General features: G+C 36.7%; 1 protein-coding gene across 9 annotated transcripts in view; it reads left to right on the top strand.

Annotated features, from left to right (window-relative positions):
* Window positions 1-25465, top strand: part of ZDHHC14 (zinc finger DHHC-type palmitoyltransferase 14) — a 95556-nt gene extending 70091 nt beyond the window's left edge. For 5 of the 9 annotated variants that reach the window (XM_040059403.2, XM_040059402.2, XM_040059405.2 and 2 more), the window contains 6 exons: window positions 4292-4429; window positions 8049-8097; window positions 11651-11753; window positions 13471-13580; window positions 16023-16125; window positions 24205-25465. In XM_040059403.2, coding sequence (XP_039915337.1) covers window positions 4292-4429; window positions 8049-8097; window positions 11651-11753; window positions 13471-13580; window positions 16023-16125; window positions 24205-24606 — 905 coding nt within the window. In that variant the 3' untranslated portion in view covers window positions 24607-25465. The remainder of the gene's footprint in view (window positions 1-4291; window positions 4430-8048; window positions 8098-11650; window positions 11754-13470; window positions 13581-16022; window positions 16126-24204) is intronic. The other 4 variants (XM_040059407.2, XM_040059408.2, XM_040059409.2 and 1 more) reach the window with 3 other exon arrangements.
* Window positions 25466-26737: the final 1272 nt, after the last annotated feature.

Genomic DNA, 26737 nt, shown 5'->3' with positions numbered 1-26737 from the left:
TCAGTTTTATTTTTATCTGAGATATCCAACAGTTAATGTTTCTTATGCAAGTTTTAAATATAAATGTTTCAAGGAAGGTAATAAATGAGGAATGTCTAAAGTATAGTGGTTTTCTGTCATCCAGTTAGCATATATTATTAGGTGAGCATTAATCAGACCACTTGGGTGAGCGTTAATGAGACCACTGAGTCATGCTGACAGTCATTTGCTGCTTCCAAAGGGATATGAATGTCATCCTCTTCTTTTTTTTCCTCATTTTCATGATTCACTTCTTTGTGCCTGTTCACAGAGCATTTGGTAACACACAGCCATTGGTAAGTCAGTTTTTCTCACTCATCAATGAGCAAAATAATTGCTTCTTTTTCTTTCCTTCCAGTCCAGGGAACTGACCTGATTCATCATCACCTTACACAATGAAAGAAGGAAATGGGATGAAGTGGCAGGAAAGGCAGCATGTGACCATCTTTCACTGTTACTAAAGTTTTAGATTGGCTCAATTATCTTGTGAAGTCTCATCCTTTGGATTTAGCTATCCTCAGAAGTTATTATTTAAATTCAAAGATGCTGATCACTTGGGAAAGAGTAATGAAAGTCTTTGTTGCCGTTACTGACAGTTCCTGAAATTTCTTACTTCTTTGGTTTTTACTTGTACAACAGCATTTTTAGTCTCCATTTACTCATCTGCTCTTTTTGTTGATGCTTTACCTTGTAAACTCTATACACATTTTTTCAGTCTTTTTTTATTTGCTTCAGGTTTTGATCTCAGATCCTGAAAAAGTAATCAAAACTGGATTTTCCCTGCAGTTGTGGTAACTGCTAACCTGTAGTAAGGTTGGTGTTGCAGCTGGGCTGAAATGACACTCAGTTGCTTCTGAGGGTGTTATTTCATGCCTTCTCTGGCAGTATGTTCGCAGTGCTTCACTTGGGCCAGCTTTGGTCTTTGTATGATGAGGTGATCTGAGGAGATAGGCAAAAGAATGCCATAGTTTTAGCTTCATCTGGCTCTGTCAGCCTGCTCCCTGCAGGGTAAAATGAACACCAGGCTTGGCCTAAGAATGGAGGGCCATGAACACACAGGCAGAAGACTTCACAGAACTGCTGAAATGGTAGAAATGGAGCCATCTGTTCTATCAGTAGTTCTTGATTAGGTAGATACAAGATACAGCTGTAACATCAAGAAGGCAAATATCTTGCTGCTTTTGTTTAAACTTGATTGTAGGAGGATGATATATCACAATGTTTCTATCCATAGAGTGCTTCAGCTTTCTTCTTCCCTCATTATGAGTTCTAATACGCTCATATTAACAAGTTGATATTACCAATGTTTTAATTGTCTGTCTTTGCCTCAAATATTTTTACATTAAGCTTGCCACGAATGTTTTTTTGAATACAGTAGTATGTTAACTTTCCAGAACTGCAGTCATCACCTCTTAACGGTCTATTCTTCACAACAAGAAGTTGCATTCCTATTTGCTCTGTATTTTAAGTTCACGAGGGCTGGAATTCCAGTTTTTCTCAGCACCAGTAGTTTTTCATTTCTCAATGAGGTTGTCTTAATTTTGCTGCCAACATCGGCCAAGTAGAGATGTCAGATAGTGTCCTTTACAAAGTCATTGGTTGTTCAGTTGCCAGGCATCTGGAATGCTGGAGGAGAACCTTAAGATGCTGTTACTTCTTCATTAATACTTATTAGGTCGTGTGTTTTTCTAAGGAGGAAGAAACAGCTCCAGGTTTAATAGGTTTTATATTTCTTAACAGCATTAGAGGTTTCTGCTTAGCATTTATCTCTTCGTTTTGCCGGGGTTGGCAGTTTTCTCCTGCATTAATAACTAAGCAGAGCAGCTCACAAGCTGTAAGGCTGTTATCTTTAAACTGCATTTACATATTTGTGTTCTGCTGAGTAGAATAATGTCTTGCCTTTGAATATATGGTTTTGTGGCATGTCACATTCCTTTCTGTTTCCTGACTGAGAAAAATGAGACCAAAATAATTTATCATAAGATTCATGTAGACCTTTTAATATGCCTCTTTTTTCATTACAGTTGATTCCAGTTTAATATCATAGTATTTTTTTGTATCCAGCCTTTTTGGCCCATTCCTCCTTTATAGATACCTTAGGTAGTTACTTACCTTCACAATGGTTAGTAAGGTATTTATTGAGAAAGCAGAGCCTTTCAGTTCACCAGGAAAGTTTGAAGATGGAAATTGAAGAGGACTGACAAATAGTCAGGATTGAAGAGGAGTTGAAGAGGATTGACAAATAGGTTAAAAACATCAAATCAGTCTTCAGTAAGAAGTATGTGGCTGTATAGGAATGTGAGTTTATAGATAGAGGGGTTGTGTGTATGTGTGTAGTTTTGTCTGCATTTATCTGAATCCATCAAATAGATGTCTGCATGTATCTAAATGTTGTTTCATGACTAGAAACAGCCTTATGTCAATATAATTCATTTCCTACTGTGTCAGCGTAGAAGAGAATGAAGCTGTGCATACAGAATTCATCTTCCAAGACACGTAATGTATTTTTTCAGCAGTAGGGTACAAAAATACCCTAGGATTCTGCTTTGTGTTTCTTTGTGGTGTTGTTTGCTTATGAGTTGTATGTATGAATGAATTCAAATAAAGTAGAGTGTTTATCAGAATGTGAGGTCTCATTCAGAAGCACAGATTTAAAGACAAGCAGTTCTAAAATGCAATATCAATTTTTTTTTGGAATACAACTGTAGTGCACTGAGAAAAGGTAGTATCACCTATCCAGATTGTTTAGTTCTTGGTATTCTTAGCAGTACTCAAAGTATTCTAAAGCCTTAGCCTAAGAAAGTTCAGTAACTTCACCTTGAATAGCCCTGTTGGAATTTCAAACAGATTTGTGGCAGAAACATGTGGTCCAAACAGCTGTCATGCAAAACCGTTTTAAAAAAAAACCAAAAAACTGAAATCTGGTGGACTCAGAAATCTGTTGTGCATGTTGTTTTGATTTTTTTTTAAATTAAGATAATGCTAAATGCATCCTTCAACGAAAACCTCTAATGTAGACCTTTAACATAAATCCATAACTAAAATAAGCTAGTGTACTTGGTCAGATGTACCTTTCTAATACAGGGCTTAAAGGACTTACATTTATAGCTCACCCTTCCTGTGGAATTACGAATAGTTTGATAGTACGTCAGTGGAGGCATAAAGTCACAGAAAACAAACCAGGATCTGGACAAGGATCAAAGAGTGAAAGAAGGAGTCAGCACGAATGCATCTGTCTTACGATCTTGGATTTGATTTAAAAAAACTTAAAGTTCTGTCAGTGTAATCTCTCCAAAGTTAGGAAAATGCAAGTTTGTTTCCTGGCAGTACTCTGTTTCCGTTACCCAGCGTACTGGGACATGGAGGGTGGATCCAGGCTTCCCGGGGAGAAGCACAGTAAACCATTCCCTCTGCCACTTCTCAGCACTGAGGCATTTCCCCCGCGTTGGGGACACTTGTTTCCAATCCACCCTGGCCTTTTCCTATCTCATGAAGGAGTTTTCTCTCAGGGAGTAAACTCTCATGAGTATTCTCTCAGGGAGGTAAAGAGAAAGGGTTTCGCTTGGTAAAAAGGGGACAGAGCCCATAGTGTGAAGGGTAACAGAGTATGCAGATTACATCTACCAGTTTTAATACCATGTGTTTAGCATTTGAAGAATGTTTGATGTGAATGATTTTGGTATTTGTAATGATCTTGTATGACAGAGTCAGCTCCAAGTGGAAAAATAGGTTATCTAGAATGAAGAACATCTTGAGTGAAGCAATAAAAGGAAGTGGGAGGGCGTAAATATTTCACACTCCATAACGGATGGATGAAATGATAGTAGGCATAAGTCAGATGTGTGATCATGACAGATGTAAAAGAAAGAACCTCAAAAATTCCAATTTTGAGTAGAAGGTGCACTGAAGGGAAAAAATACCACCTTGTTTTGAAAAAATCAAATACAGCTGAGTTGCTAATGCTCCATGTGATAGTGGATAAATATATGCTTGCTGGTCTGACTGCACGATTTGTCACAATAAGGATGTTAGTTTAACGGGAAATCACCTCAGCCATGCTTTGATTTCTTTTAAAACTGTGAGGTTTCATTCAAGTACTCCTTTTTTTTCTTTTCTATTTTTTGTTCCTTTCTAAGTACAAACTTCTCTGTGGCTACTTTGCAAATGCCAGTTAAATCATGAGTTTTAATATAGTATTCAGAGAGCATTTTTTCAAATAAACAGCATTTTATTAATTGTTTTCCATTTTTTTTTCTTCTGCCTCTCATTTCAGAACGGTTTGATCACCACTGTCCCTGGGTAGGCAACTGTGTGGGGAAAAGAAACTACAGATTTTTTTATATGTTTATTTTATCTCTGTCCTTTCTGACAGTCTTTATATTTGCATTCGTTATCACCCACGTCATCCTTCGTAAGTATGCTGGTGAAATCAGATTACGTATGTAGCCATTTGCTTGAGTTTTTTAAGTTAATATTTTGATCATTCAGGGTTTATTTATTTATTTGTTTGTTTGTTTATTTGCCTTTTCTCTAGAGCTTCACAATCCCCAATGAGTCCCATTCTGGTCTATAGTAGGCACTCTCATAGTAGGCCTGGCACTGACTTTACCTTGGTGCAGTCCTTTTTTTTTTTTAATAAATTTTTTTTTGTCCTTTTATGGATGGTTTATTGGAAAAGCGTCACATATAGTGTATGTTTAAGTATACATTTACCTAAAGAAGGTAGTATCATTTACCTAAAGAACTTCCATCTGCTTTTTAACTGTAAGCATGGGTCACTTGCCATCCAGACAAAGAGGTAAATTACTAGAAAATAGATTGGAGCTATACTTTTTGTAGTTCACTGTTTAGCTTTACATCATTCTCAACCCTATTTTTAACACATTATTTTCATTTGCATAGATATTCTGAGAATAACCAAATCATAATAGAGTGAATCAGAAATATTAATGAGTTTGACACTGATTTTTATTTGTATTCTGGGTTGTGTTTGAGGTCAAAACTCTTTTGGGTACTGTCTTTTTTTCCATACCACTAACTAATTTTGCTGGCTCCTGTATGATGATGATGGTGACATTTGTGGTAACAGGTTACATGATTTGTCTTTAAACACCTTTTCTATGTTGGGTTTTTTTAACCCACTGCCTCTAGACGAGTGTTCTATATCTTTCACTAATTTTATAGGATATTGCCTTAAAGAGTGTTTCTTTAACCGCTTTAGAAATGTGATCTTTTATTCCTTTTATTCTGTATTTGTATTACAACAGAATATTTGTAATGCAACAGAAACCTGGTAGAAACAATAATTTCAGTATATAACATATTTATAGAGCTAACTTGATAATGATAATATTCAGAGAATGTTTTACTGGAAAAAATATGTCAGATTGTGCTCAATTTCCACAACTGTTTACAACATGCAGGGGAAAAATTGTATTTTAAGGAGCAGAATTCCTGCTATTACTTGTTCTTCATAAAAGTATGATGCAAGCACAGAGAGGCTCTTCTATAGCTCAGAAATCTAGTTCATAGGCTAGAACCGGGGTACATAGTTTTGAGGGCGTCTAAATGAGCAGCTTGTTCACATTGCCAGATACAGCATTTCTAATACCAGTTGAAAAAAAGCAGAGATAAGATTTTTTTTATTGTTTAAAAAAGGAAAATTATTGGATAAAGAACACTTGCCACTAGTACTTAAGTGCTTGTTATTTATCTGGGCGTACATGAGCATATACATACACACCTTTTATATTTAAGAAGAAAAACACATGAGTTTTTTCTGCAATCTTTGCTAGTGGTCAGTATTTGGAAACATTCCTAGTCTGACAACATAAAGCTATTTTTGACACTAACCTACCTTTGTTTCACAAGGACTTTGGTGCTTTTTCTTTAGTTTTCAGTATAAGAGTTATCAACATAATGTCAGTATTTCATGTTTTATATATTAAGTAGGTTTATCTGGTGGATTTTAAATTTGCAGTATCCATACCTAACATTTGAGTATGATTTAGCCAAAGAGCAGATTAATTAATTGTGCCTCTGTGTGGTTGAGAAGCACTTGAGCATTGTGTAGGTGCTGTAGATTATATATGGCAAATGTTAAATGCTGAATTGCCGGTCAGCTGCAAAATATTCTTGCTGTGGAGGTTCATCTACCTAGAATGAAACAAGAAAAACATCCTTAAGCTCTGAAGATTGGTCAGTCCTCAAAGGCAATGGAAACAGATATGAATTGTGATTAGTGTTTAATTGATACACTGGAGCTTCAAGCCCAGCTTTCAAATTTGTCTGCTATAGTCTTGACAGTGTCCAAAAAAGAGTTCTTTACAAATAAGGTTTTCTTATCCACGCTCTTTGTGCCTACCATACCTCTAGAAGTCGTCCTGCCTACCTTTCTATTAGTTACAACTCAGCAATTAGTGTTCTGTTTTGTAGCTCTTCAGTCCTTTAGCTGATGCTAATCATTAAGTGGGGTTCTCAGTTATTTAATCTGAACCTTTCCCCTTGGCACAGACTGCTTTTTGTTAATGTGGCTGAAGGCAGTCTTTGTTTTTTAGACCTCAGACTATGACCTTCCTACAGTATTTCAAGGTTATACATAAGTCCTGGGAAAATTATTTTATTTTAATGCCTCTTGATTTAGAAAATTTTTAGTTTGCATATCTTTATAATACATCTTGCAAGCTGGCATTTTATAAGTTTTGGTGAGCCTAAGTGGTGATGAGATATAAGATACATCTTTTTGTTTTCTGTGGCCTTCTGAGGCATACATGGGAAATTTGTTCTTTCTAGGTTTTAGAAAGGTTTTAGTCTTGCAAGACTTTCTTCCCTCTCCCCAAGGTGAACACATTTCTAGTAGTAGTATCTGTCTTCACAGTTACTCATCTCTGAGGCATCAATATTTCAACTGTTGGTTGCAGTGAACAGCCTTCCCCTTCTGATGTTTGGGGCACTACTTACTTGGAAGAGTGTGACCAGCAGTAGGGTATAAAAATCACACCTATCTGCTGCCATTGCCATTAAGGATGCTAAAAATAGTAAGAAGGCAGGGAAAGTTGTATTAGTCTTGTACCTAGAGACTGAGAACCAATTATAAGAGTCTGAAAAGGCTCTAAAATACAAGGTAAGTAACTTCCCACTTGGAACAATAAACAGTAACATTGACCAGATAGGTCTAGAGAATAGTACATATATTTCTTTATTCTTGTCAAGACAAGATTCTTCTCTTCATACGGATCTTCACATTAATTTAGCTAAGTGGAAAATTTTTGCTGTGGGAAAAACTTTCAGCCTGATGCATTTAAATCATTTATGTTATACAGTAAAGTTCAAACTGTGTGCCTGTAGCTATTTCGCATTAAGTCAGTTTCTACAAGAAATTCACTTGTTGCAATCAGCAAATTGTCAAATCACTCTTTTTGATTATTATCTCATGATTATGGAACCCAAGAGCTTTTTTACTTTGCATGCTTCTGCATTTCTAGTTGATGGGCTCATGCTTCTTTTGAGCTCTTTTCAGCTACTAGATTGTCTTTTATTTGACCAGAGGCAGCAGTACCCTATTAGAAAAATCTTCTGTGTAGGTACAGTAGGAGCAGAATTATAATCGAGAGAGCTTTGCTTCCAAAACAAAGAATGGAAAGTTGGGAATCTGAGTTATAGAATAAATTTTCCAAGTCAAAAAGTTACTTTGAAAAATAGTACTTCAAAACAAAACAGGAGGTTATAATTTTTTGTTTCCATATTAGGTCTGAAAAGAACAGGGGTATTCAGAAATCTTGTTCATGGGAAAGTATGTGTGCATCAATTTGGTATGACTGAGAAAATACCCTGCAGATGCTAAATCTGATAAGTTGCTCAAAAGCTTTTTGATGTTGTTGCTGCTGACCAACATATTCTCAGATTCATATTAGTAAATCTATTCTATGATTATTTGGTTATCTTCAAATGTTAATTATTTTAACTATAGTAAAAACAGCCCATAGTCCAGTTTCTTACTTGGCTGGTAATTTTGGGTTCTATTTCTACAGGTTCTCAACAAACAGGGTTCCTTAATGCTCTGAAGGACAGTCCTGCAAGATATCCTTTCACTGAAACATATTGTAGATTTTGTTGCAAAATACCATCTGAGAGGGTTTTGCTTGTTTTCTTGTTATTGTTGAATGTGTGCTTTTAGACTTTATCAGTTAATGATTTCATCACTTCCTGCACAATGGGATTTCTTGCCACATGTTGGAGGTAGGAAAGAGACTAGAGCCTGGACTGGTTTTTATTCTTCATGTTTTGCAGTGCAGTACTCTTGACAAAGATCTGTAGTTTCCATGTCCATGAAATATGCTTCATATTTTGTGATGGAATTAATAAATTAAATTTTGCACTATACACATGCTGTGGTTTCGCTAAAAATATTCAAGAATTGTTCTGCTTTTACAACTGAAGGTATCCAAAATGGCTGATTCTTTTCGGGATAGAAAAGGTAGATTTTGGAGCAGCAGAAGCAACATGCTTCCCATGAAGAACTCAATTCCTGAAATGATTCTTTATGTTTTTAGAGAAGTCATTTTCAAATAGCAACTTGTGTTAAGTTACATAGCAGTGAGTAAATTGCATACACAGGGACTACAATTGTTGTTCAGCCTGGAAAAAACAAGACTCTGGGGAGATCTCATTGTGGTCTGTCAGTATATAAGGAAGTCTCATAAGAAAAACAGAGACTTCTTAGCAGAGCCTGTAGTGACAGCATAAGGTTTTAAGCTAAAGAGAGCAGGTATAGATTTGCCATAACAAAGTTTCTGCAGTGAGAGTGGTGAGACATGTGACAGGTTACCCTGAGATTTGGTTTCCATCTCTGGAAATGTTCAAGGCCAGGCTGGATGGTGCTCTGAGCAACCTGGTCTAGTGGAAGTTTCCCTGTCAATGGCAGAGGGGTTGGAACTATGTTACCTTTAAGGTCCCTTCCAGCCCAAGCCATTCTGTGATTCTATTCTGTAAATGTTCCATGCACTTTTTATCACTTCATGGGAGCCTTGTGTATGTTTCCTACTCGGTGAGAATGATGTTAGAAAGCAGCTAACAGTGAAAAAATGGGGAACTGACAAAACTGCTGGTTCATTTCTGTACAGGCAGTAAGCTTCCTGTTGCTCGTGTATGTTTTGAATGATTCCTGTCTGAATAAACACTCACACCTCTCACAAAGACAACATAAAAATAATTCTTTCCCATTTGTCCATTGTGTCTCACACAGTTTGCTTTTCCACACAAAGTAGGAAGAAAAACTGTCATTTGTAGTTGTCCATAGAAACCTCTTTCCAGGTAATTTTCCCAAGTGTCAAAATCTGCACATTTTGTGTGCTTACCTTCATCAGGTAGAATCACTGAGCTAAAACTCCCTTTTTAAGCAAAGCCATGTTCAGATCTTTTTCACACACGTAATTTTAAAAAGCACAAACAAACAGTTCTAAATAGCACAATAGCAGCTTCCAATTAAAACAATTACAGTCAATTCTTACAAAAGATAATTCTTTCAAACTATTTTCAAACTGAGAATAGCTTTCGGTTGTCTTTAACTCAAAAGGTAATTTCTTATGCATTTGAGGATTTCTCCTCAGGAACAATGGCCTGATAATTCATCATTTGTGTTCAGAGATGTGCTGCTTTAAAAGGCTCAGTAGCACATCTTGCAGAAATGCCTGGCATGATAGCGATATGTTGGACAATTTAAAAGCTTGGTTACAATTAATAACAGTAAAAAATGAAAAGGTCTAAATAGTGTTGGGAATGCTGCTTTGTAGGTAGTCGATTCAGGTGCAGAGACCATGGCCATTTCAATCTTGCTAACAATCCCGTCCACGTGAGATACTAAGGAAAAATTATACTGTATGATGCTAGTAAGATACTATACCATAATACATTAGAAGGTTATACTTTCTTGAGAATATATTGCTTTTTTGTGTTTGTTTTGCAGTTTATGGACTTAGGTTGAATTAGTGGATTCTGGTAAATTTGACATAAACTGCCCCTGCTGTTCTCAAGTTGGTTGTGGATCATTGTGTGGAACTGAAAAATATCCCTTCCCATGGGGAACTGAAAGAGGTCTTGAACAGAAAGAAATTCCTTCTTTTTTCCCCATTAAGAATTACCACCTGGAGGAAGAAACTCACTTTTCAATACCCTTTTGAGTGTAATTGTGGTGAGAAACATCCTGTTAGTGATACGTTCAAGTTGCAGGGAGCTCCTTTCCTTCTAAGGTGGCTCTTTTCTGACCTGGTGAATCTCCTTCCAACAGTGCTCATCTGCAGCCTTCCTTACTATTTCTGCTCTTTCAAAGCCTGGTTTGTGTTGTGCATAATGTTTTGGGCTTTTTCACGTTTTGGAACCCTCTGTCAGCAGTCTGTTTCCTAACCCATTATCCCTCGTACTCCTTGCTTTAGCTGTGGCTCTTGCAGAGAGTTGGAGTTCCTGTCTTGTGTTGGTTTGACTTCACACAGCCTGCGGAGGAAATAAGAGGCAGAGAGTAGTGAACATGCTGCTCAGCAGTGCCCTTTGGTCATCCTGCTGCTTTTGGAGCAGGGCTGCTCAGAATGCAAATGGCTCTTTTCTGGCTTTAAACCACTCTGACTGAAATAGGTTCTAGGAAGATTGTACAGACACTTCAGGTGTCTCCCAGTTCATTAGGAGTGAGCAGCCCTGCAGTACAAAACTCTTCGCTTTTAACAAATGTTAGGATTTTTTATTGTAAGTATTTACTTCCATCCATGCAGTTTCCAGACTGTGTCTCTGTTTTCTTCTACTGATACGTTCAGTGATAAGGGTGTTTTTTCTGTGTTCTAAGGCTGTGTCCTTGTTTGGGAAAATTTTCAGTTGACGTTGTCTTGGAAACTGACTTCGCTAAAGGTTGATATGGTTAATATACAGATTATTTTTATCCTTTTCTCATCATTTTGTTCCTAGTGATGAATTTTATGTATTTTTCTAGGAACCAAATCCTTTTCTTCTGTTGATTCATGTTCCCTGGGAAAAAAAATTAAAAAAAGTATTATAGAGAATTACATTCTCAGAGCAGATGTATTCTGAGTTCATGGCTATTTTGTGTAAATAATTAAAAGCTATAGAAGGAAGCCTTCTGCAGAAAGTTTGGAAAGTTCCTCTTTATGCTTGATTCTATAAAGTTTAGAAGCAACTTCATTGTCTTATTTCTGAAATGATGGCTCCTTTAAAGGAACTACATAAAGTGTAGTAAGTATGCAATGTTGAGTGCTGTTTTTCCTAGGATGCCAATCCATGCACACCTTTGCTGCTCCCTTGGAGATGAGGGAGCTCCTGCTGGACGTGTCCCTGTGCTGTTCCCCCTAAGTGACACGTGAGAGCACCCCACAAGCTCCCATCCATATATCTTGGGTGTGCAGCCCTATACATTGCACCTCATCCCACCAGTCTGCTGCCTGGACACACTCCTCAGTGTTTGGCAGGGGTGGTGCTGTGTCTGGGCTAGGCAGATGCCTGGAGTTTATTTTTTGCTAACCCCTTTGAAGTACTCCAGAGATCTCAAAGGACTTGTGGACTACCCTGAATTTAGTGATTTTGTTATTGGATATTTTTCCCATTTGTATTTATTTCCTTGACTTTTAATTACTGTGCTGGAAGCTGTGGTGTGTTTTTTCTCAGTATGGTCCATTGTTGGCCTCTCAGGTTTTCATACGTATTTGATCAGCTCCAATCAAACAACAAATGAAGATGTAAGTTTGTAGTATATTTCTACATATGTATTTCTAAATAGCAATGAGGAGGTTTTTCTCAGGTCAGACATGTCTGCATCATTTGGGAATACCTCAGTAGGAAAGAAGAAAAGTAATATGGTCATGCTTGATCAAAAGATAGATGAAATCTTTTTTACTATATTTGTTGTGCTTTAAAGATGTGTTCATTATATATATTGTACGTTTGTTATGGTTTACGCACGTAGGATCTCTGTCTTGAAATAGGAAAATACAGGAGGGAGGAGACAAGTACATTTTATACAGTAGGAAATTAATGAGTACTTTTCAGTATCTCCTTTTCACTGGGAGTGGTTATTCTTTAATTCAAAAATTGCTTACTGTAAAACTTGAAAAGTCTGTTGAATTCTCTAAACAAAAAATTTGTCCTTTATTTTCTCTTACCTTTGAAACTTTTTTGCCATTCTGAGGTCCAAAACCTCTGGCAAGGAGTATGTCATTAATTCAATGGTCAACTTTCTCATTTCTACGGCTGTCTATTTTACATATAGGATTCCTTGGTTTTGGTGTTGAATTATGCTTAACTGTGTGTGTAGTCTTCATGTGTCCTTCCATAACTAAAAGGAGAAATGTACAATGAATGAAAGGAGAAGATGAAATTAGCTAGGGAGCTAAAGGTATAGAAAGCTTTTGGAAATTTAATAGATTATCTAACAAGGCACTGGAAGCTTTAAGTTATTGTTTTGTAATTTTGTTTTTGTACCTTTTTCATAGGTATCTGGTAGATATAAAAGTAGTGTCTTTAGTATTGTCGAATATTATTGTTATTGTTTAAGGTCACAGTTAAAATGATAAATTTTACAGTAAATATCAATCAACCAGAAAAACACTTCCCAAGCAGGGTCAAAATGAATTGTGCCTCAGCATCAAGCATCAGAGCAAGTAGTCTGACTTGGAAGAAATCTACCTTGTTAATAAGACAGATGAGATACTTGGTTATTCCTCGGTTATTAGGTTTACACCAAGATTGTGTCTCTAGATGGACTTAGTGCGCTTCCACCCACTTCCCACAAGTAAACCTCTCTTCTGAATTGTTGAAAAATAGATAGCAGTGAACTGCAGCGGTGGAACATGTCTGAGTATCAAGCAAAATGTTCGGTAATTTAATTTAAAATATAAATTCCCAGTTGAATACAGCAAGACACTTTACTCAGGCTCTCAAGTATCTCACAAATAGAAAAGCAAACTAGCTGAGGGAAAAATGTAATATGCAGTAAAAGGTAGCAATAGTTGCATTTGCTTTACAATATTTTAGAACCATTTGTGAACTTTAGGGAAGGTAATGTTGTGTGATATTGCGCAGCTTGAAAACTTACCCAAGAGTATGGAAAATAAGTGCTCTGTTGCTGGCTTTAATCATATTTTGCAATTGAGCCTCTTCTGTAAAACATACTATAATATTTGTAAAATTGAACTTGGACCATTATGCTTAGATGCTGAAATTCCTGCTTTGAGTAGATTGATCTCTTGAGATTGTGGGTTGTCTACATCTATGGAGGTAAAGCGAGTGCTCGTAGCATCCAGCCTTCATAACAACCCAAAACTCTTAAATTGTTCCAGAAGTGTCATTAGGGATTTTCTGTGGTCTCTTCTTCAAGTAGCATGTTGCAGCCTTAATTTCTCACAGCCATTTTCTCTGTTGTATTACATGTGTTGCATATTGTTCATATCTCTTCAGATTAAAGGATCATGGTCAAATAAAAGAGGTAAAGAAAACTATAATCCCTACAGTTATGGCAACATCTTTACTAATTGCTGCGCTGCTCTCTGTGGGCCCCTCTCTCCAAGGTAAGAGTATCAAAAGTATTGTTAGCATAAATGAAGCCATGTGATTATTAATGAAAAAATTATTCTTTTTGATTATTTGAGTTTATTCAACAAAATGAAAGTTTTGGATTAGTGTCCTTTAGAAGCTTTTTCTTCAGTGGTAAAGAGATAAGTTGGTAAATTTTGTTTAAACTAAGTTAGTGATCAGATCCTTTAAAATTGCATCTGCAATGGAAATAAGCTTGCTTGTTGTTTGAACTTTCACCACTGCAGCATATAGCTTATAGCAAGAAAAGATTTCTAGTAGTTAGCTGTTGCATGAAGGTCAACCTGAATAGGAAACTTCTACATACCTAGCAAATGTGACATCAGTTGAGAAGAGTTGAGGAACCTTAAATCTACAACTAGCTTGATAATTGTTGATTTTTGTCTTTTAACTCTGAAATGTATTTAAATGGACAGTATTTTTTTTTTTTTTAATACTGTTAACATGTATACATTAAACTGATTTTGGTCATCTTACACCAAAGCAATTCCAAAGAACACGTAATGGATTATGCTTTGCTGAATACATTTTCACCTTTGGAAATCTGAAATATTTATATATTTGAGTTTGGAGATGTTTTTTTCAGCTTGAAGAAAATGTAGTGCAGAGATGAGACTAGAGAAATAAAACTGGAAGCCAGAAAAACCTAATTCTTTTCTTATTCCAGTGCTCGGTCATTAGGCAGTTCATGTACTACATACACAGTAGAGGCCCAATTTCAGTGTAGAGAGGGGCAGAAAAGGTTGTAGATCATTTTGTGGCCTACTCTTTGGTTGGTATGTTTTGCTTTGCCTGGAATTGTGAAGTTAGGAATCTGAAGATAAAAATTAAAGAAGAAAGAAAGTAAATGACCTTATGGTCCAGTGGCTCAGGTGTTTAACTGGAGTGAGACTTCTGGCTTTGCTGTCAGGAATGTCAGACGTGATTCTTGATTCTTCTACGAGCAGTCAAAGTTCAGCAGGGAAGACTGACATCTTTTCCTGAAGAGGAAACAACAGAATAGAGATTTCAACGTACAGGGTTACCCTTGGTCTCTGCTTCCTGTCTGTATGGATGTTGCCTGAAGCCAACCTTTTAATTCTGCCATTTTGCTTCTGATAAAAGTATGGGACATAAAAGCTCAGTGTCATGCTTCAAAATCTTTTGACTCCAAATGGAAATCTTTATTAAAGCTAATTTATGTTGCTCAGTTATGAAATAGTATATTAGACTGGTAAAAGTAGCAACACACAATTGGACCAGACTGGCACTGGCTCCTGTGTTTTAGTAGAGTTTGTGCATTTTTTTCCTAAATTCCGTGTACCAACATTACTTATTTAGACATTGACATGTATATGTAGAGGTTCTTCAGGGAGGTATTTTGTGACCACGGGGAAAAATTTACTGACTGTTACATGTAAATTATAAGCTTGCTTCTTTCACTTTTAGTCTCAGCTGTGTCCCAAGTCACTAAATATTAAGTTTTTTCCTTACATTCTGGAACAGTGGCTTACCAGCTCAAAATTCAAAATGTTCAAGTGCCTTTGAGAATGGAATGCAGATGAAGAGAGGATCTGTAAATAAACAGAGCTTTTCTCTCTTCTGTTAAAGATCATTTATAATTTTTAAACCTATGCTAGCAAATTTAGAATGTATTTTACTTGTCCTCAACAGTTACTTTCAAATCTTAATTTGATCCTTGGCTCTCAGCAAAGGTCTAACCAGTATTCTGAAGCAACAAATTATATAACTTCTTTAAGCGTCTTTAATCTTTAGCTAGTTTGCATTATTTCATTCTATGTAATTTGTTTATAACCTTACACAGATTTTTTTACTTACATTTACTAATTTCTCCATAGAGCATTTTCTTAGAAATAAGAAATTTTATGAGTGCATCACTTTGGTAAGCAGTGGAACACTATAAGCAGTGTTAAGTCCCTGTCATGAAACACCTGGTAAATTAAGTTGACTGTCAGAAAGGAAGATGAACTTTTCTTCATTCTTGCTAAATTTTGTGATTAAGTAGTTTCAATTTAGATGTGGAAGCTGGTAAAATAAAAACAAAACAACATTTAGAAGAGATACTGAATCAAGGTACCCTAAGTGAGTTTTGGCATTTGTTTTTTCACCTGTGGTTTAAAATTCTTTGGTTTTGTGGTATCTGCTGGTGAGCTTCTAAGTTTATTGTCTGTGATAAAAATCAAAAAATGTTGCAATACATGTGATTATATGACAGGCAGTATCACAAAGAACAAGTACCTTGCTGATGAGTAGAAAATGAAGTCTAGTACTTCATTTGACTAAAAGAGGACATTAGAAGGTATTGGTAAGGTAGTGATGTCTGTTGTATGATAGTTTTTCTTTCTTTTTATTGAGAGGAGATGGATATTGATCAGCAATGTCTCTAATACTTTTCCTTTATTGTGATTATTCTGTAGCTTAATTGACAGAAGAGGATTTATACAGCCAGATACACCGCAATTAGCAGGACCATCAAATGGCATTACCATGTATGGGGCCACACAGTCTCAGAGCAACATGGTAGGAATCATCCCATAGTGTTGTTCATCAAGATTCCTGTGAATGTTTTTCTTCTCCACTTTCATGTGAACTAATCAAGTAATAACTAACTGGATACAGCTGACACACTGGGTGGAATGAGTTGTTTAATAACAGTAAAGGAAAAAAAAACAAAATCCAAGGCTCTTTTTAATGTACGTTTCACACAGTGTAATAGTTATTGCTCATGGATTCTGAAAAAAAAGTCTTTTCTACACTGTTGATTTGTTGAATATACTGGCATTTTGACTTTTGCTGTTGACACCTACTTTGTTTTGAACTGGAAAATTCAAGTATCATGGACTTACTCTGGTTCATCATTTTCCAGCTAATTGTTATTATGTGTGGCACTTTCTTCATACTCTATTTCCTTCTTTGCTTGTACACTGCAGTTTTGCATAGACTAATGTATTTTAAAAAACAAAGAGGAACAAAGAGGAGTTTCTAGGGGAGAAATATTTTGAAGAAAGAGCAGGAGGACACTGAACCTGAACAAAAAATGGCAACTGGATTGCTACAACAAAAGTTTTTTTAAACGTCTTTGAAACTGTGCCAATAGTATTCGGGTTTTTTGCTGGTTGCATTGGCTATCATAATGGAAGATAGGATTTCCAGTGCCAAGAAGAAGAGAATAACTGGAAAGAGATCTTTTTCTGAAGGCAACCACCTTGCATATGTGCCTATTTCTGAATTGTTGTCCACATATCGTCATAGTATGTGGGTTCTAATACTTTGTCAAAGAAGTCATGAGTTATGGATACCCTCCCTCTGCCAAAAAAGAAGAAGCCACAAGGCCTTCTGACATAGTTCAGCCTTTCTTTTGAACAGAAGAAGAAAAGATGCGCTCTTCCCAGACAGATTAGTTTTAGTGTCACTGATAAACTCATATAAAAATTTTGCTGTAGTTCCTAAGCTGGTTTTACTTAATGTTTTGAAGATTAAATAGACTTGTTAGTCTCCTTAATGAGAAAATGTATTAGACACGGTCTTAAGTCCGAATCTTCTGAGGTGCAGTTGAGCAGAACAAGGTAATGCTCTATGTGAATTTTACTCAAAATATAACTCTGAAGAGAAATAAGGAAGTTAAAAAAAAAAAAAAAAAAGGGAAAGCAAACTTTAGAAATGGGCTGAGGTATTTCAGAGATTATACAAGCTTTCTGACACTGTCAAGACATCTTATTTGTGAGGATCATAAACCCACAATGTGTTCATGGAATTTAATTGTCTTATCATTGCAAGAATTTAGACACTATCCTTATTCCTAGATATTAATGAGAAAATCTTTGCCAGTTTGGTAGAAAACTGACTAAGTTTGTCTCTAGAAATGGAGAAATCTGTTATGGTATTACTTTAAGTCAAACAGATAGCTGTTACAATTTTAGAGTGTAATACCTCTAATTACACAAACTCTTCAAACATTTCTTCTTATATCCTAGAACACCACACCATATGAGCTGGGAAAAAAGCCTGGGTTCTTTAACAGTTATCAGAGTCAACTAGGAAATGTGCAGATTTCGTGCCTGAAAATGACCACTTAGAAAAAGCTTGAAAAATGTAATATGTCTTGTTTGGTTTGAAGGAAGATTTTTGAAGGCTGTAATGACATTTTTCTTGGGGCATCTTTCCTCTTGGTCTGTATCCAAGACCTGTTGGTTTCTATGGACTGCTGGCTATCAGCATTAAAATTTCTCCCTTGAGTTTTGTTGTAAACTGTTAAAGACCGGCTTAGTTTACTTGTCTCTGTAGCACTATTTTCCCTTCCCTGTTGAAGGGGATATGTGTAGTACTGGAGCCCGTATTATTAGAATTTTAGATAAAGACAGACAAAGTGAAATCCCTTGACTTAAAGGGGCATGTGTAGATCATAGCTGTAGACCATAGTACTTTTCAAATGGCAGAAGTTTGGCCGTTTATACATAATCAGAGATGTTTATACTATTTTAGCAAGCTTGATGCTTTTGATTACAAGAAATAAATTACTAGAAGTCTGAAGTGTGTTTCAGTACACCTTTGTGGTGTCTCTCAATTTTATTGCAGAATGTATTACATCAGGTCTTCATGTCTAGATGTTACCCTGCTTAATCCAGTGTGCTAAAATCTCTCTTCTCACCACTGATATAAAATAAAGATTTAAATGAGCATATTCTCTCACACTTGTCTTCACTTATTCTTTCCCTCTTTCATTTACCTTTCTTCCCTCAAATCTCTTACAGAATCAGCTAGGTTGAAAAAGACCTTTGAAACGAGTCCAGCCTATGACCAAACACCACTTTGTCAACTAGACCATGGCACTAAGTGCTACATCCTTTCCTTAAACACCTCCAGGGTTGCTGACTCCGCCAGCCTCCCTGGGCAGCCCATTCCAATGCCCAATCATCCCATCTGTGAAGAATTTCTTCTGAACGTCCAACCTAAACCTCCCCTGGCACAGCTTAAGACAATGCCCTCTTGTCCTGTCACTAGTTGCCTGGGAGAAGAGACCAATCCTCACCTGGCTAAAACCTCCTTTCAGGGAGCTGTAGAGAGCAATGAGGTCTCCTCTGAGCCTCATCTAAACAACTCCAGCTCTCTCAGCAGCTCCTCATAGGAGTCAGTGACTTGTGGCTTTCTGAATAGAATTCTTGTGCTTCACCCAATAAGTCTCTTGTCCCTCATTAAATCTCTGTGGGTTGCTTAGTGTAATACTCTGTTTTCATTTATTTTAATGAGTCTTTTAGCATAGCCTCATTTTTGTAGTTTAGTTCAAAATAAGTGTAAAGTTGCCAGACACTGGTTTTCAGCGCAGTACCTTATCTCTTATTCAGGGTACCATTTGTGGGACATTCTTTCTGTATTTAAAAGCTTTTGGGGTAATTTTGCCTCTGAGACTTTGAATATTTCATACAGGATCTATCCTGCTCATGGTAGTGACCCAGTTTGTCCCAATCTGAGAAAGTCAGTCATAGCTATATCAGTGCTTGATAGACCCATACTGTGATTTGGGGTTTTTTCTAGATCTTTATAAAAGAGGTTTTTCTCATGTTCTCTCCATAGTATCTACCTTGTTTTACTAAAAGCTGAATCTATATTTACTTCCATAAAAGCTGGAAGGGCATACAATTATTTTCCTGGTGCATTCCTAGTGGTTTTAATTTCTTTTCCAGTGTAATTTGAAATTAGTCTGGTAAATTCGTTAACCAACTTCTCAATATCCTTATCCACATGAAAAGCCATGGTCACTTGGAGATTACCTGTAGGTCTGGTAATTTCCAAATTATTTCCCTATTGCATTTTATAGCTGATTATTTTTATGAGCTCATCACTAGTTTAACTACCCAAGCACTTTCCTTATTCTTAAGAATTTTTTTGTGTGAAGCACAGTATCTCATCCGTTATGAAATAATTTTCTCAGTAATTTATTTTTTATCTTTCATTTTAAAGTTTATTTTCTTTGTGTTCTGAAAAAAGTTCTTATTTGCCCATAAACCCATCGGTTACCACTACTTGGGTCTGGACCACGGTAGTACTTAATTTTATCCTAAAAGTTGGAGTTGATTCTTGAGGTTCGATATAGGGTATTTTATTCTTTAGTTATCCATTAGGAGGAAACACAGAATCTGTCTCACTCCATGAAGTTTTTTCGAGAATTTTGTTTGGTTTATATTTACTGCAATGTCTCTAGGAATTCTCTAATGCCTTATAAAGGGATAAACTTTGCTTCTGTTTGACTCTGTCAGGACAGGTTTATTTCCTTGTATTTAAGAAATTTCCTTATATTCCTGCATTCCTGGGCATCTCTTCCTTCAGTGTACAGGTAGTGCCATGTGTACCAAATTCCCTTGTTTCTAATTCTCCATTTCCTTTCCTGGATGCAAATTGTTGAAAGTGTTTTCTTACATATACGTACTACTGAAAATTGTAGGAACTCTAGTGCATGCACAACACTTATTTCCAGTGAATAGTGCAGGAAAGTCCTCTCCCACATGTTCACTTAAGTATTTCTGTTACTGATCTGGAAATAGATCCAGCTGACTCAGGGAACATTAGCTCTGATCATCCCAGCGTACTTTTTCTTTTGCTTCTCATATTTTCATTATTAGGAGTAAGTATTTCTATCACGACAGTAACAGAATTGGCAAGGGCTGCAGCCCCACACTGCTGGCAGTTTTGCGAGTGTGTTTGCTTGTATATTTGCTGATGTACTTCCCAGATGCCCAAAACAGAACTCAGAGCTCTTACCAAGTCAACATCACCATAGTCAAGGTTGATAGAGGATGTTTGTTAATGCATTTTACTTCACAGTTAAAATGGGTTACGGGCACATGCAAGTAAATGAATTTCAGCATTTTGCTTTGGGTTGAGATATGTTTTAGGAGCAGTTCTTTTGATGGTGTGTGTTTACTGCATTTTAGTCACATATCAGAGCAGTTTCAGAGCACATGAACTAGATTTATTTTTGAAGATATGCCCCTGGAATGCACCCAAGTTGCTCTAAGCCTTCTCAGACTTTCAGTCCATAAGAACAAAGAGTCTCCAATCTGGAGTAAAGTGTCTGGGCCAAGTGTAGTTTCCCACTCGGTTTCAGAAGTGTTTCCCTTCATAGATCTACTCCTCATGCCCTGCACCACTTGATAGTGGAACCATTGACTTGGTGGGCTTTGTGGCTCAGGTGTTGCACAATATCCACAATACATTGATTTTGGTTGTGAAATCCTGCACCTCCTGGGAACAGGTACACAACTCTATCCCTCCACTCTTTACCCGTTTGTTGTACTCAGAATATGGTATTTCAGCATCCTTCCTGTAACTTCATGCCACTGTAAGCCTCCCCTGAATTCTGTGTTGTTTGTACTTTATTCAGAGATTGTGAGACTATTCAACCTGCTTTTCTCCATCTTCTGAGAACTGTAACGATTCTTCAATGTTACTAGTGTTTAAGAAATTTTAAACTAAGCTTATTTAATATTTAAAGTAAATATTACTGATTATTTTGAAACAGTCACATTTAGAAATGTGAAAAATATGTCATGTGCATCACTATCATGTATTTTCTTTGTAGCTTAGAAAAAACAGATTTTCTTTGGAAAAAAAAACCAAAACTTTTTCCTTAGTTGTTTGTATTTATCATTTGTGAAATAAACACAGAATTCTAGGTTTTGTCCTATTTGCTTTAATTTGTGCCTTTTTATGTGGAAATAAATAGATATCTAAAAATTTCTGTGCATATGTTTAGTTGAACTTCCATACTTGTGGAACTTAGTTAACGTGTCCTACCTTCAGAATCTGCTGTTTCTCTCAAACGGTGGAAATTATAAGTGAAAAATAAAGTCAGCATATCTGAAATAAGATGCTGGTGGAATAATTTTTGCAGTAGATTTGTAGTTATTTAGATTTCAATGCTTAGCTTACTTTTTCTTACAATCATAGGCTTTTTTTTTTTTTTTTTTTTTAAATTTGAAATTCTGGTGTTGGATAATTCATGTGATTAATAGCAGCTAAAACTTCCTGCCCTAAATTTCATTCAGTCAAGAGTGAAATAAGGAAATCGAAGAAAAACCACCACTCCAAGCCTATACCAAATCTGATTTCCTTGATTTAGATTTGTGTTGGCTGTTTAGACTCAAGAATAGTCTACCTGTATATTATGTGTTGGTTTTATCAGATGTTTTTGAGAGCCTTAGAGAACACACATACTTTTCCTGGCTTAGAGCTTGCAATAATTCCCTTTGAAAAGCTCTTTACAGCCTTTATTTTCCTAAGGATTTCATGCTGATCACTGTTGAACAGACAAGAAGAGGAAAACCTGAAATTTATCTAAATGGAAGGAGAGGCATTAGGGGAGTGACAAATGCATGGAAAATGAAGAGATATGCAGCACCTCGAGTTTATAACACTATTTAATGGACCTTCATGTGGCTACTTTATCTTTTCGATATTGATTTAAATGAAATGCAGTAGACAATTCAGACTGTACAGTGAGTTCAAGTAAATTACCTTCAGCTAATACAAAGCTGTGAGCTTGTATTGCCTGGAACATGTTAATGATTTCCTTTTGAAGATCAGAGCTGAAGGATCACTAAAGCAATAAGTCAGCTGCTAACATAATTTGTTTCCAGTGCACCCCAGTGGTTATAAGCATTCCTTTGTTATTTAGCTTGTTCTTTGGCTGCTGCCTTTCAGAGAAAATAGGTTTTGTTAGTCTTTTTGAAGTTTGAAAATTCAGTTAACATGTTTTTAAGGTGTGCATAGTAAGGTTGGTTAAAGTTTTAATTTAAATAAGCAGGCGTGAATAACAGGATATTAATCAAGAATGAGTTATTAACACTGAATTACTAATTGAAAGCGTGACTTTAAAAGATGCTGACAGTTTTCTTCTTAGTAAGGTACTTGAGCAAGGTTATGGCTTTAAGCCTGGTGAGTAATCCCTCTGAAATGATAAGGAACCACTTCAGTTGTTTGGCTGGGGCTGTTCATCATTTTGTTGGGGTGAGATTGCTTGCAATTTATATGAACTCAATTTATGTAACAGGAGGTCAGTCCGTTTATCTTTCTGAAAGCAGATGTCTTGGAAATACGTGCTTGAGTAAGGATTGAGCTTCTGCCTGTTAAAAGTAATTGGTCTGGAAGACCTAAACCACTTAGATGTGTTTTAAACACTACCTATCTATTATGACCAAGTAGTCTGCTTGCACACTTGCTGCATGTTAGGTGTGTGCATCCGTCATTAAGCTATTCAGTGGTGAAATCGGAGAACCCGACAATAACAGAGGAGCCATTACTAATCACGGTTTTCATCATACGATAAAGGAGGCAAAAGTCTTTCATAAGTTTTCAGAGAGTGTTTCACAGTGGCTTATTAAACTCAAATGGGCATTTTAGGGAATTGCTGTAATGTTACTAACAGTGGTTGTGATCAGGAATATCTGAACAGATGATGGATCTGTAATATGTAGTAATTTGATAAAAATCTAAGAAGTCAGTCATAGAGCAGAACTCACTGCTTTAACAATGCTTGAAATAGCAACAGTGAATAGATGTCTTACCTCTGGATATATCTTTTTTTCTGCTTGCTTGCCTCCAGATGTCCTTCATTGCATTTGTAGTTGTATTCACTGATTGTAGTGTTTTTTTTACCCAGCAGAACAGTACTATGGCAAATGAATCTAACAAGAGTTTGAAAAGCTGCAATGTTATAACTGATCAGGCTATGAATTAAATATTTCTTCCTCAGAAGCTCTCAAAAATCATGCCAATTCAAGTTAAAGAAACTTAGTTTGGCAATAGGTATACTACCCACTTAGCTAGCTGGACATTACTGAAATACATACCTGTGTTGTCATCTCAAGGAATGAGAGGTAGTTTTGTGTAAACAGTTCTTAGGAACAGTGTAGAGCCAAAAAAACCCTCTCTGGTAACACTCACTGAGCTTCATTGGATTTATATAATGCTGAATTTGGCTTGTTATTGAGACAGCGCTTGCCAGAAAACTTGTGGTTTGTACCTTGATTGTCATGTTGTCAGGTTTAATCAAGAAATATCCTAAAATTCATTAAGACTGATCGTGGTGCATCTGCAATGCTGCCTGGTTTCTACACATCCTCTGGAGTATGGGGTATAGTGTAGGACATTTTCTAGAATTTATATATAATGTATTAAATTGTGAGGGGAAAATTTTTACTTACAGAGCTTTATTACCAACTATGTAAGATACCCGTGTCAAAAGAATTCTTGTCCTAGAAAACCTCTGTGGCAGGTTAATTCCTACATGTGAAGACCAGTTAAAGGAAGAAAATTGCCTAGTGTTTTTTAAAGAACCCTTAAATGAACACTCTAAGTGCATATTATAATTTACTTTGATGATAATAATCCAAAGCATTGGCGCAGTTATGCATGCCTTTCTTTTTTTTTCCTGGGCAGCATGCAATGGGATGTTTGGGTGGCTAACCATGGAATGATACTAATGGCTTTCTTTCTTTTCTCTTTACATCCCATTCTTTTCCATACCATTTTATCCATATTCTTTTTTTTTTTTTTCTCTGTTTTGTTTGCCTCATATGATTTTGACACCATTCCATTCTACAGTGTGACCAAGATCAGTGCATTCAGAGCACTAAATTCGTTTTGCAGGCTGCTGCCACCCCCCTCCTACAGAGTGAGCCAAGCATAACTAGTGAAGAGCTCCCTTTACCAGGAAAGACTTCTATCAGTGGTCCTTGTGCATCTCTGACTCTAGGGCAACCGACACCACCATCTTCTATGCCAAATCTCACATCAGATTCAGGTTTGACAGACATCATACCATTAAAAGAGGAGCACGAAGGCCATCAGTTTCTCACTCCTGAAGAAGCTCCATCACCCCCTGGGATGCTGCCAAGTGGAAGTCCTATTACACACAGCCATACAATGCATGTCCTGAGTCTAGCCAGCCAGGACTCGTTGCATGAAGACTCAGTGCGTGGTCTCGTAAAGCTTAGCTCAGTTTGAACAGCTTTTCTGAACATCGCACCATTCCCTGGTGTCTATACAAATCTGTGCTTAACAGGAATGACACTGCAGTACCACTGTAAGGCTTCGTAACACGCCTGTAATGGAAACTTTATCACTTAATGGAGTCTACTAAAAGGACAAGTTATTTTTTTCAAATGGAGCTATGGCATTTTTTTGACCAGGTTGTTAACGGTTGTGCTTTGATGCTGACTGCAATTTGCTTTTAAATAAAACCAGAAAAGGTCCTTAATGTCGTTTCCTGAAGCTTGGGTACAGCGAGTTGGAAGTCAGCCTGTACCAAACACCATGTACAGTACAAAAGAGAGAGATTCTTGGGTGTAAGTGTCATGCTCTGTGTTCTATGCTCTTGTAATACACACTTGTTACGGCTTACCACACCTGTGGCCAGAATGATCTGCACTTACATGTTACGCTACCAATATTTGAGATAGAAAATTACCATTCCATTTGTTAATACAAAACAAAAGACTGCAGATGTGGATTTGCATGCCACGCTACAGTATGTGTTACAGTGGTGTTGGTATTAAGAGAAAGTGCTGCTTTTTTATTTGTGACTTTCAAAGTGCTGTTTCGTTTAACGACAGTACAACAAACAAATTAATGGACTATATTTTTTTGAATTTATTAAATTTTATTTTAAATTAATCAGTGGTGCCTAGAAAATGATAAATTACTGATTTGATCATGTTGCATATCATTTAACCTTCTGTTTAAGTGTTAAAGTGAGGTATTGTGTTGTGCCATACCACAAGATTCTTCCACTCCCTGATGTGATACAATTACCTGTGGACCTCCAATAAAATGACATCTTCTATTTCGTGGACGTGTACAGTTATCCTTGCACAGTTTTCATGGGGAAAAGGGGGGGAAATCACGACTTGTTGACACAGTTTGTAAAGGTTTGGCTGGCATATGTGTACGTGATAAAGCTAGAGCTATGGAGGAATAGCTGGTTACAATTAGGATTGCTTCACCATTTTTTATGGTTTTGTTTGAGATGTTCTCATAGGAGGTCTTTATTTGGCACCAGTAGAATTAATCTCTGCTTGCACTGTAATTCAGTGTGGCTGAAGGGTGAAAGGCTTAAAATTCAAGACAAGGACAGAGCTTAGTGAAGTAATCTTAAATGATTAATTGTCTGTAGCTGTTTCCCAGCTATTGTTCATCATTTGTGTTTGTCCTTTGATATTTTAAATGGAAATCTTGATTTTATTGAATTCTTCTGTGCTTTTTGTTTGCTTGTTTAAGTAAAGCACAAGTAAAAGATTAAAGAGAATTTTATAGGTATTTTTTGTGATAGCTGACGAGAACCTTAATTAAGCTGAAAAATTCTGATAGCTTTAATACTGTATTACCTGCTTTTCAGGGTGTGGAAGCTGGGTTCTTCTTTTCCTAGTACAAATTAGTGCAGAATGGGCTTTATCTGACGTTTCTATGGCATTAAAGCATTTGCCAGTTAAGAAATGTAACAGTTCTGTATTGATGACCATGGTCATTCCCTGACTCCAAGCTGAAAAACTTTTTTCTTTTAACTTTTGTTGTTGAAATTGAGAACAATCAGCCTGCAGAAAATCATTCACCCATACTATTGAAGATTCAGAAAAGATACTGACAAAATCCCTACTCCTGTAAGATTTCATGGGCAGTCCATTTCTAAAATTGATGATGTTAGCTTGGACCTAATTCAGTGTGTAGAACATAGCAATGCTTTCTGTCTGTAAGTGCCATAATGGGTCCACCAACCTGTCCCAGTTATTGGAGCCAATGAAGAAGCTCTGGCAGACAAGTCAGTCCCAGCTATGGCAACCACTCTCCCAGCATTTTCCAGAAGCTGGGACAGTCTAGAGTTCTTTACACCAGCCAGAGTGTAGTGACTGACATGTCCTAGTCGGCTGGTCTCCCAGTAAGCCGTGAGTTTCAGCACTTCTGTGTCTGCTCTTCAAAGAAGTCAGTGATGCTCATCTTCTTGATTTCGCTTTTCCCTGACACAGCTTCTTGGCTATGAAGCCATGAACATCTGCATTAAAGCAGGCAGTGGAGTGAGGACTGGAGATGCTGGTCTGGTACACCTGGGTAAAGAATCCCAGCTTTGAGTCTGTAGACCAGT

The sequence above is a fragment of the Hirundo rustica genome, chromosome 3 (genome assembly GCF_015227805.2).
Source record: "Hirundo rustica isolate bHirRus1 chromosome 3, bHirRus1.pri.v3, whole genome shotgun sequence".
Classification (NCBI taxonomy): domain Eukaryota; kingdom Metazoa; phylum Chordata; class Aves; order Passeriformes; family Hirundinidae; genus Hirundo; species Hirundo rustica.
The sequence above is the reverse complement of the archived record's forward strand: the minus strand, read 5'-3'. Positions and strand labels throughout refer to the sequence as shown.